The 12063-nt window shown below is 35.6% G+C and overlaps 1 protein-coding gene across 1 annotated transcript; it reads right to left on the bottom strand.

Moving 5' to 3' along the window:
• Nucleotides 1–9371: 9371 nt before the first annotated feature.
• On the bottom strand, nt 9372–10541 carry LOC136798025 (ATP-dependent DNA helicase PIF2-like). The gene has a single exon (XM_067054616.1). It carries the CDS (start codon nt 10539–10541, stop codon nt 9372–9374), a length of 1170 nt encoding a protein of 389 aa, XP_066910717.1.
• Between the last annotated feature and the right edge of the window lie 1522 nt (nt 10542–12063).

Raw genomic sequence — 12063 nt, 5'->3', positions numbered from 1 at the left:
TGCACGACTTCTTGAGAAATCATCAAGAAGCTATCGCCCAAAATATGGTACTTCAACGTATTGAAAGGCATCTCAGCAATTCGGTAAGCATCTTGCTGACTTTGGGTTGCCAATGTTAGAGAAGCATTGCCTGAAGATGATGATCTTAATCTCGACGAAATGAGACAACAAGCAAATTTGTTACGACCTCAACTGAATGCTGATCAACAAACAGTCTGCCAAGCAGTTATCAATGCTGTGGTAAACAATGATAGTGCACATCCAAATGTATTCTTTTTGGATGGTCCAGGAGGTACGGGAAAAACTTTCACTTACAACTTTCTCATCCGGGAATGTTGGGGATGAACAAGAAGATTGCTACGTGTGCCTGGACTGGCATAGCTGCAATCCTACTAGATAAAGGTAAGACCATGCATTCCCTTTTCAAACTACCAGTCCCCATTCTGGATAACTCTACCTGTAATGTAACTGCAAATAGTGCACATGCGCGATATCTGCGTAGACGTGATTTGTTTGTTATTGACGAGGCCAGTATGATACCAAAATTTGCATTTGAAGCTATCGATCTCATGCTCCGAGATATATGCAATAGTAATGTTCCTTTTGCCGGCAAAGTAATTCTTCTAGGTGGAGACTTTCGTCAAAACACTTCCAATGTTAGACGGGGGGTGCTGCTCAAATTGTCGAGTCTTGCCTAAAACGTTCCGCCTTTGGCATCATGGCAAATCCACTACTTGCGCAGAAATATGAGGCTGCTGAGGGTGAACAAGAATTTGCTAATTTTTTGTTGCGTCTTGGGGGAGCTCAGTTACCTATAAAGCCAGATGACCCATATCAAGGCTGCATTGAGGTCCCAAATCACTGTGTCGTTCCTTCACAGGCTGATTGATCAACAGTATTTTTGGGAATTTGGATGTTGATTTTTCTAAACGAGCAATTCTCACACCCACTAAATTGACTCTTTTCAAATAATGATGGTGTTTTACAAAGATTACCAGGGGGAAACAACAACTTACTTCAGTTTTGACTCGGTCATCTCAGATGACAGGATGAAATTGTGATCGTTATCCTCAAGAGTTTTTACACAGCTTGACTCATCAGGAATGCCTCGACATCGCCTGAATGTAAAGGTAGGTGCCATAGTAATGCTTTTAAGAAACTTTCCATGCAGGAAGGTTTGTGCAATGGTACCCGAATGATTGTTAGAAATTTGCCACCAATAATTATTGAATGTGATCATTTCTGGTGCACATCAGGGAGATAGACACTTTATTCCTAGGGTGGCTCTCGACCCAAATGATACTGGTTGCCTTTTTCATTCAAGAGGACCAATTTCCTTTGAGACTCTCTTATGCCGTGACCTAAAACAAAGTCAAGGCCAAACATATGATAAAGTAGGTAACTTCTTGAAAAGCCTTGCTTTAGTCATGGTCAACTTTATGTGGCTTTTCCCGGGCAGATCATTTGAGAGTGTCAAGATATATATCAAAGACACTAATCATCAGGGAAAAGTTGGTCAAACTTCTTTTACAAAGAATATTGTTACCGACAGATTTATAGTTGTTTAATGGGTTTCATTGTTCATTTAAGAAATTAACTTTGATGAAAGGTCAAACAACTGAACATTTCATATTATCAAAAGTTAACAAGACAGTTTAAAGGTAATGAAAATTAGACATCCTGAAATTTTAAATTTAAATTCTAATGTTTTTGGCCCTTCATTGAAGTCCAATTAGTTTGATTGTTTACTGATATTGATTGTTATCTATTGTGGTTTTAATTTCAAATCAAAGCTGCTTACTGACTGCTGCACAAATTTAATTTCATGTTCCTTTGACAAAAATTTATTTTGACACGTTTGTTCATTTACAATTTACATGCACCTCTGAATATGACAAAATTTCAATACTCATGATGTTGACTAGAATGGTTGACAAAAGGTATTGAATTGAACACATCCCAAATCAATGTCGTTGCTTATTTATTTCGATTTTTAAATATTTACAAAAAGCTACATTATCTATTATAATGTATATTTCCTTGACCCATAACAATGTGGAACTTGCAGATGTGTATGTGTATGCTATTGTTTAATATAAATTAAATTCTCATTAAAACACAATTGATATGAAAGTTGCAAATCAAAAGTAAAGATCCAATATTAATTTGAATAATAAAAATATTAATGTTTTCTTTATCCTAATGACTCCTACTTTTTTTTGAATCATGACATTAAATTTGTACAGAAGTCATATACTGTACTGCATTGTTTTTTTATTTTGTGCTGAGTTTGCACTATGAATGTTGATAATGTTTTCATAGTGTTGTAGTTTTATAGCTGCAAATCTTTGAAACATGCTGATAGTGTTTGTTTCACAGATGATTTTACTCAATTTGAAGTTTTTAAGAGTTTCCACTATGAATGTTGATAGTGTTTTCATAGTGTTGTGGCGTATAGCTGCAAATCTTTGAAACATGTTGATAGTGTTTGTTTCAAAGATGATTATACTCATTTTGAAGTTTTTAAGAGTTTCCACTATGAATGTTGATAGTGTTTTCATAGTGTTGTGGCTTATAGCTGCAAATCTTTGAAACATGTTGATAGTGTTTGTTTCAAAGATGATTATACTCATTTTGAAGGTTTTAAGAGTTTCCACTATGAATGTTGATAGTGTTTTCATAGTGTTGTGGCGTATAGCTGCAAATCTTTGGAACATGTTGATAGTGTTTGTTTCAAAGATGATTATACTCATTTTGAAGTTTTTTGAAGAGATGGTTAAATTTTTGAATTTTTTGAGATTTTTTTGATTTAGTTGAATCGTTTTTTGATGCCAATAATGCAGTTTAAAGCAGCTTTGTACCCTAAATGTTGGTTGTTTGTTTTTAGGGTGGGGTACAAAAATCCTATGGCTCATCCTTCACGTGGTGTACCCTGTTAGTCATTTTTAAAGGATATGTAATTATTCCTTAAAAATGCCAACTGAAAGCCAAGGTTAAACTATTTTATGCTAAGGTCGGTAGTAAAATCTTAGACATCTATGAGTAGTAAACACATTTTTAAAGTTTTTGCATACCACCACCCAAATTCTTGGAAGAGGAACTTTAGGAGCCAGGCAGTAAAAGATTTTGGGGCATTTACACATACAGACTATCTATCTATTTTTGGTTGCTTTTTGAACCGATTTTACAAAAAAAACTAAAAGTTTTGTGACACATTTCTCAATTAATGCTGAAATAATGTTTTGAGTTGATGTATTTTTTATATTTTATTTTTTATTTTCCGGTTTATTTAACGTTAATGTTTGCAGCAAAAACTTGCGAAAACAAAACTTTTTTTCAAAATATAAAGCTTTTCTGAGTTTTTCAGAAAAAGTCATCCCAAAAATTTAAAAAAAAAGTTACAAATGGTAGCAAAAATTTTACCAAACTTTACTACCAACGGTCTAACATTTTTTCATATTTACTTCAGGGTCCCATCTCTTCTGGTATTTTACTACCAGTAGTAATAAACGTCATAATGTCTGAAGTTTTACTACCGGCCTCCAGCCTTTGTCATTTCACCAACAATTTTAGCGACATGCAAAATATTGAATTTGATTTTAGTGTCCAACCTCTTGAAAGATAAATATTCACGCTTTATCTTTCTTGGGGTATGTAGAATAACACAAATTCTTGATTTTTTTCAAACTTGACATATTCATACATCATTTTGGGCATCGCCCGATTTGATAACTGACATGCACAAACTGAACACCTAAGATCTACAGTGTGTTGATGAAAGCTCAAGAAAATTTTGCGATGATGTCTTTTCCAATAGTTCTATGTGTTTTATCTCAAATTTGTTTTCATCGACACATTGTATCTATTATTAACAGATAATTCAATTCAATAAACTTTACAGATATTAAAAATACTAACAATCTAATACTAACAAAATGACGGACACACCCAGCAACGCAGAAAACGATATAGAGATGGAGGCTAAATCCAGTCTGGAAGCAGAGGAGGAGCTCAAGGTTGAGATTATTAATTTAAAACAACAGTTAGACAAAGAAAAATTATTGAGGAAGGGGTTGGAAATAGAAAATGAAGCATTGAAGACTGAAATTTATGATTTGAGAAACCCGGTACAGATAAATGTTATTAATGATCCTAAAATAAAAAAGAACAGAAAAAAATAGAAAAAGAACAAAAAAAAATTAATAAAGAACAGTTACGAATTAAAGCATTGAAATCATTTGAAGAATACACGAAATATAGAGTTAAATACGGTGGGCCATGCACTTTAAAGTCGTGGGAATTTTGGAAGGGGAACAATGGGCATGATAAACGGGGGTTTGTGGAGTCATGGACAAGAAAGAAAGAGGAGAAGAAGAAAGATGAGAAGAAGAAACCAGTGGTACCATTCGTGCCAAAAGTTACTAATAAAATAGATACAAAAAATTTTTATATAAGCATGAATGGAGAGCGTTCCACCGGGGTCAACCTATGATGGTTCTACCTTCCCCCATCATAGGTTGATTTTTTAAAGAAGATTTTTGTCTGTCCAAATAATTACCTTTTTCTCTCTAAATAAGACCCTTATATTCTTACATGAGTTTTCTGTGAACGTGGTTTATCTCATACCTACAAAAAATAGATCTACCTTCCTTTTTGTCACTAAAACAAAAATACACTTATCTAGAATGCTCTCCATTTTAATGCAATTTAGGGTATCAATATATTATTTCAATCATTTTTCACCATTACCTATGCATGTCTTCAAAGCGTCCTTGAAATCAACTCCTCAGTTTATAGACAGTGTTCTGTGACAGTGATTATCTCATACTTACAAGTATTATGATACAGCCAGTGTTTCATCTTAAACGTGTCAGTGACTAAACTATACTAACCAGTGTTTTAATGATATCGTGTGAAAAAGTTTATGACTCCCATTATTGACTTTCATAGACATATGTGCCCGTTGGCAAATTATGAATTATTTATTTTAAGTTATTTCCTTAGTAACATTACCCGAATTCGCGTTTGAAAGTTTTATTTTTCAGGAAAAGCGTCTCCTAAGTTACTATTCAATTACTTAGCCTTTTCTATTAAAGTTTACTACATAGATGTAAACTCTTGCTTTCTGTGGCAGTGATTTATCTCATACTTACAAGTGCTGTAATACAAACAGTGAGACAGTAAAAAAACTATGCCCATCAGTCTCTTATTAACCTTAGCGTGTGAAAAAGTTTGCAACTGTTTATAGATTTTTATATAGACATGTGCCCGTTGGCAAATTATGAATTATTTATTTTAAGTTATTACCTTAGTAAGATTATCCAAACATTGAAGTTGAAGGTTTTACTTCTCAGTGAAAGCGTCTCTCCAGATGAAAAAGAACACATTCCAATAAGGAATGTTTTAAATTGTCTCGATTCTATATTGACATTCCTCTATTATCTTCACTCAGCTCACGAGATCAACATAGACAGCAAGATAGTGACATTTTTCTTACAACTGAATTTACAGATTTTTATACAGATACTGATCCCTCTATAAAAAGTTTATACCTTTACACTTTCAATTCGTAGGCATAAGAATGTCGTTATTTGATTTTGTACAATGTTAACACAGGAATTTAAATTTAAGTTGAAATATTATAAACAGTATACATTTCCACAATTATACAGATGCAGACTTAATTTGACTTTTTCCCTTTAGTTCTATTACAAATTGTAACAAATGTTCTTTGAAGACTTCCCTGAATAATACACGTCAACATACGATTTCGATATTATTTCGACAATAATGTGGTAGTGACAATTGAAATGATCCAAAAATTATTTTAAGTCTTTCAGCAAAATACCGAATTCTAAACATTAAGGAGATTCAATCATAGCTTTTCAAGTGACGGAATGTTATCATTTACAAACTTTTTTCTGTTATTGATGAATGCTCAACATATCAATCAATGTCATCTTTTTCATAGCAAAACTAAATATATAATGTATTATGAAAAGTTGGTTGCCTTGGACTTTGTGATGTTGTGTACTCCATGTCACTATTTTGACCAGGTACGCATATATTTTCTGATTGTGGTGCGCTTTTGTTTTGTTTAAAATTCCTAATATATAGAAGTTTTAAATGGATAAAACCCCCTTGCATTATTATATCTACTGCTCACTCATGTTATCTGCGCTTTTTAATTTTACTCATTTGTTATCTTTTCAGAATATGTCGCAACACATGATCTTTTCTGTGATGGGCTGGATAACAAGACTGAACAAGACACAAAATTGTAAAATGATACATTCACGGAGAATCGTAAGCAACTTTTTTTATATCTCAATTATTTATCAGCGTTTCAGTAATAATACTGTCACTATCCAAAGGGCTTTTGATGTGTTCAACAACACTCTACTCGGCGGGTGCGACGCCGGGTGACGGCTAGTGTGTTTTACTATTTGAGTTATTATCTATAACTGAAAAAAAGAAGATAAACTAAACGTACAACAAAAGTTCCAGACGAATCAATGATTGGTAAACAAACTAATGCAAATTGAGAAACTGTTTGTAAATTACCAGGGCTTGATTTTCAATCATCATTAATCAAGCCCTGGGATAAGAAATTGCCATTGGTCGTGCTAATTGCAAAGGGATGGACATAAATTCAGTTTTGAAAAAAAAGATGAAACTTGTGAAACGAAATTCCTTGATACTGCATTTGTCACAGAACAGTATGGTACAGTAGCAGGTGAGTTCCAAAAACAAACCATTTGAAGTGGTTTGTCTCCCATATGGAATGGGGATCTCATTGAAGGCTCTCCAATCAAACTTGGGTAGTGATGGAACTTGTTGACATGAATCTTGAGCAGGTTGGTAAATGCATTGCCATGAACAAACCATAAATGGTCTGTCTCCCATATAGAATGGGGAAGTAATTTCTTCTGTACAAACAGCATTGGCATCTCGATGACGGTGGCAAGTGATCGAATGTTAAGGCGGTGACAAAATAAGGTTAATCTCTTTGTTGGAAGTTTTTAGCTGTGTATGCCCTCAAAATTGTAATTTGCACAAAACAATGACAATTTCTTATCAATGGCCTGCCCAACCCAATCAAAAATAATGTGAAAAACAACGCAGATATATACAGAAATTATATACAGAAACGCAATCTCTTTATAGACTCAACACACAATTTTCAGTAATAGCCAATCGAATTTTCTTCGTTCCAGCAGTTATCAGTCTGTTTACATCCTAAGTAGCTCATGAAAAAAAGTAGATAAAAAATCAAAGAATCTGAGGGTATACATCATTTTTTGTATAGCATTTGCCCCTTGCGTACCCTTGTTGTAATGAATTACAAATTTGAACTTTAACACAGTTGAATGCACGTGTTCGAGAGAAAGCAACATACAGTTGTCCGTGTGAGAAACATGGTCGACGCAAAAATATGCCAACTTTTTCATAAGTTTGCCCCTGGCTTTTATTGATTGTAACAGCATAAGATAACCGTAATGGAAACTGAACCCTTTTCAGTTGAAATGGTAAATTTGTGTCATTGGGACAAAATGTGATCCTGGGAATCAAATTTCTTTGGACATCAAAAAAACCAGTAAGAATTTCTGCATCAATGACATTGTCTTGTAGATTACAGACCTTGAGGCGCGTTCCATTACAAAGACCATCTTTCAAGGACAAATTACGAAGTAACATTACCACAGAGCCCACTTTAAGATTTAACTTGTGTCTAGGCATTCATTACGGGTATGCGGGTTGACTACTTAAGTCTTCCCCAAGGATGACTTCCTTCTGGAAGTCTGGCGCCCTTGCCCTGCAGAGCCAATCTTCAAAAGTTCAGTCAGATTAACAGTATGCCCTTTTTTCCATCAAGTCACTTTGGTGTTGAAAATTGTCAGTACGCTCCTCATTTGACTAAGACTTTTGACTGTGAATAGTAACCGTATTTTTCAACCTGTACATACAAACTTATTTTTTAACTATATAACTGCGAATTCACTTTTATTACGCAAATACTGTATTTTATCAAGTTTTAACATTAAATTTCGTTCCACAAAACAGAAGGATTACTGTAAAACCTGGAGAAAACCAATAAATCTCACTTTGTTACAGGTAAAGTGAATAGTGGTAGAAGCATTTAACAAGAAACCGTTAGTATGGTTCTCCTATCTGTCCGTTTGGCCTCCAGGCTAAAGGGATTTTGCCCAAGTTAGTTGGGTACTGCACACTCTGCATAGGTTGGCTTCTTGCAGTGTTTTATTTTTGCCTCATGGGGTGGTTGACCTCTTTAGACAGTATTTACTGTCATTCTCCCTATGATGTATCCAGTGGCGCGGAGCATTAGAAACATTTAGCTATCGAAAGAAATACCATGAATAACTCTTTAAACAGCACCAGGGTTAAAGCCCTTGCTTTCTCAGTTTCAAACTTAAACCTTGTTTCCCGCGAAACCAATGAACCGTCTTCTCCAAACTCATCAGAGAGAGTTGACGGTGATAGGATTGAGTCTGTAACAAAACCTAAAACACAAAGACTACTAGTTTGCAAACATCCAGCCATTTTTAGCACTTTCAACGTGTGCTCTCTATCTCTTGTTAGTAGAAAACAAGAGCTTCTTTCGTGTTTTTCCAAATTCAAAATCGATGTGCTCAGTATTCAAGAGCATAGATTTCTACACAAAGACATTGAATTCCTCCACTCAAATCTTGGTAAAAACAAGCTTGTAACCTGAGGCCAGCATGGAAAAATTCCCAGGGAACAACAATCGGGGGTATTGGTATGCTACTCTCTTCCTGAGAAAAAAACAGAATATCTTTGCTCCTCTGAAAACTTTCTCCCTTTATTTTCTTTGAAAGGTGTTGACATTAAAAAAGTAATCGATTTCAACTACTTAGGCTCTCTTATCAACAGTTCTGATAGCGACTTTAAAACCAGGAAAGCACTTGCGTGGAAAGCTTGTAATAAGCTCAACAAAATCTGGCAATGTGATCTAGACAATAACCTCAAGCTTAAAATTTTCAAGTGTCTTGTGGAGGCCATTCTTCTTTATGGTTCTGAAACCTGGACCATGACAAAATCTATGGAGAAAAGTCTTGATGGGTGTTATACCAATCTCCTAAAAAGGGTTCAAAATCTTGATTGGAGAGATCATCCCAACCTCGCCCAAATCTACCAAGGTCTCCCTAGAATCTCTTCTGTTCTTTTTTCCAGGAGGCTAACTTTCTCCGGCCATTGTTTCAGAGCGAAATCTGAGGTCGTTTCAGATATCTTATTGTGGTGCCCTGCTGGTCCTAGACGCTCAAGGAAGCGAACTTTCCTCCACAATTTGAGGCGGGAAACAGGGCTCGAGTTAGAAGAACTGAAAACAGTTATGTCAGACCGTGAGCTATGGAGAGAGAGATACTCGGTATTTCCGACCTAACGGTCGAAGGATGATGATGATGAGGCATTCCACTTGGGGTAATAGAGTTTAGAAACTCCTGAGGATAAAGATCAACTTCCTCCTGCGTATCAGCAACCACCGAATCAAAACTGAAATAAGAACAGACATCCCCCGTCTGACGTTGCAAAATTTGTTCATTGATTTCCAAGGCTTCTTCATTTGTTGGAGTTAAAATCACCCGTTTTGTTAGGTCCTCACCATCTGCAAAATCTTTGGGGAGCACACATTGTTCTGGAATTTCGATGCACCCTAGATATGGCTCGTGAGCTTTCATTGGCAAAGCACCTTCACCCAATCGCAAAAGAAAGTTGGAAAATTCTTGCTCCCCGATACCTGTCCGCATGTTTTGATTCAAATGAAATACTTGTGCTAAAGGCCAAAGAGGACTTCTTTTCAAGCAACTTTCAACAACCTGGGCTGGACTTCCTCTTTTTACGACCGGAAGGGTTTGTCGAAAGTCGCCACCTAACAAAACAACTTTTCCAGCAAATGGTACGCAACTGTTACAAATATCACTCAACATTCTATCTACAGCTTCAAGAGCTTGTTTGGGGATCATTGATGCTTCGTCGAAGATAAAAATATCTTGATTCCTCAAAAATTCTGCATGGGTACTATTGGGTTTCACACTACATGTAGAACCATCATTAACAGGTACAGGCAACTTGAAAAGACTGTGGCACGTCTTCCCCCCACCAAAAAGTGTTGCAGCAATACCTGTCCAGGAGGAGGTGGAAACAGTGAAAGATTGAGCTCTGGCCTCCTTTATAATGTAGTTGTAGGTGTACGTTTTACCGCAACCACCAGGACCATCAATAAGAAACAGCTTAGCAGAGTTGAAATCATTATTTGAAAGAGCGTTAATGACAGCATCAGCTATAGTGGTTTGAGCCTCACTCAAGGATGGCCTAACACGGTCGGCTTCCACTCGATTAGCAGCAGCATTTGGTTGTTCCTGAACAATCTCTATATCAAAATCAGGCAGATTGAAATCTTGTAAAGACTTTCCAAATTGATGGAGCATGTTTGCAATGTTAGATAAAGTCATTTGCTCAGCTTGCAATTCACTATGGTGGCGTAAGAAGTCGTGTATCATGTGCTCCTTAAAACTCTCCCATAGCTCTGCCGGGTTACACAGGAAAAAATGTTCGATTTCCAAGGTTGGAAATTCGATATTTTTGGGTTGGAAATTTTGGTTTTATAATTGAAGGTTGGAAATTTGGGCGATTACTTTAAAGTGATTTGGAAAACGTAAATTACCCATAGGTTTTGTAGAATAAACCAATGCGCTTGAAAAATCAAGTGAAAAAAAAACAATGTAGAAATGACAGTTTTCCAAGGCTGGTTGGAAAAAAAGACTTTTTGGGTGGGAAATTTTTATTTTCCAAACAGTTTGGAAATTGAAAAAAAAGGTCAAAAATCGATGTGAAAATACATATTTTTGTAAATTTGATAACTCAGGTTGAAAAACTAGACTTTTTGGGTTGGAAATTTGTGTTTCTCCAAACAGTTTGGAAAACGTTAAAAATCCATGTGGAATTTACATTTTAATGAAATTGAAACTCTTTCGATTGGAAAACTAGACTTTTTGGGTTGGAAATTTGTGTTTCTCCGAACAGTTTGGAAAACGTTAAAAATCCATGTGGAAATTACATTTTTGTGAAATTGAAACTCTTTCGATTGGAAAACTAGACTTTTTGGGTTGGAAATTTGTGTTTCTCCGAACAGTTTGAAAACGTTAAAAATCCATGTGGAGATTACATTTTTGTGAAATTGAAACTCTTTCGATTGGAAAACTAGACTTTTTGGGTTGGAAATTTGTGTTTCTCCAAACAGTTTGGAAAACGTTAAAAATCCATGTGGAAATTACGTTTTTCTAACCATTTTCTGCGCATGCTCCTTTGAGAAAACCACAAGCGATTTTTCGCTCAAAACTGTTTTGATGTATAGCTAACCTGGATATTAGACTATAATGTGAGCAGTCAAGCTGTAAGTTTCCGTCAGGTGAGGCGTCGCTTCGGAGCGGCCTCGGTCAATCGCAGTGAGTTCGCACAGTGAAGCACATAGGGTACTTGTGTCATAGTTTCAAATAGCGCCCTGCTGAGCTGTGTGAGTGATCTAAGATCAACCACGTATCTGTGCGAACAATAACGAGAGATTGACCGGGAGCCATCGAGCCTAGGCTAGCGAGTGACTGTTCACAAAAACAATAACCTTGTTTAAGATCTCTTTTCCACATCTCTGCCATCACTTTTTGGATTTTGGCTTTTTTCAACCTAGATTTTCGAAAATTCCAACCTTGTTAAATTTGGATTTTGGCTTTTTTCCAACTGAATTTTAAAAAATTCCAACCTTGTTAAAGTTGGATTTTGGCTTTTTTCAACCGCGATTTTCGAAAATTCCAACCTTGTTTTCCAACTGAATTTTAAAAAATTCCAACCTTGTTAAAGTTGGATTTTGGCTTTTTTCAACCGCGATTTTCGAAAATTCCAACCTTGTTTAAGTTTGAATTTTGGCTTTTTTCAACCTCGATTTTGGAAAGTTCCAACCTTGTTTAAGCTTGGATTTTGGCTTTTTTCCAACTGAATTTTTAAAAATTTCAACCTTGTTTAAGCTTG

This window comes from Clytia hemisphaerica, unplaced genomic scaffold (assembly GCF_902728285.1).
Source record: "Clytia hemisphaerica strain Z4C2 unplaced genomic scaffold, Clytia hemisphaerica genome assembly, whole genome shotgun sequence".
NCBI classification, from domain to species: Eukaryota; Metazoa; Cnidaria; class Hydrozoa; order Leptothecata; family Clytiidae; genus Clytia; species Clytia hemisphaerica.
The sequence above is the reverse complement of the archived record's forward strand: the minus strand, read 5'-3'. Positions and strand labels throughout refer to the sequence as shown.

What these genes read in the sequence shown, in the direction of transcription:
- LOC136798025 (XM_067054616.1), bottom strand. Translation starts at nt 10,541, where the DNA reads ATGATACACGACTTCTTACGCCACCATAGTGAATTGCAAGCTGAGCAA.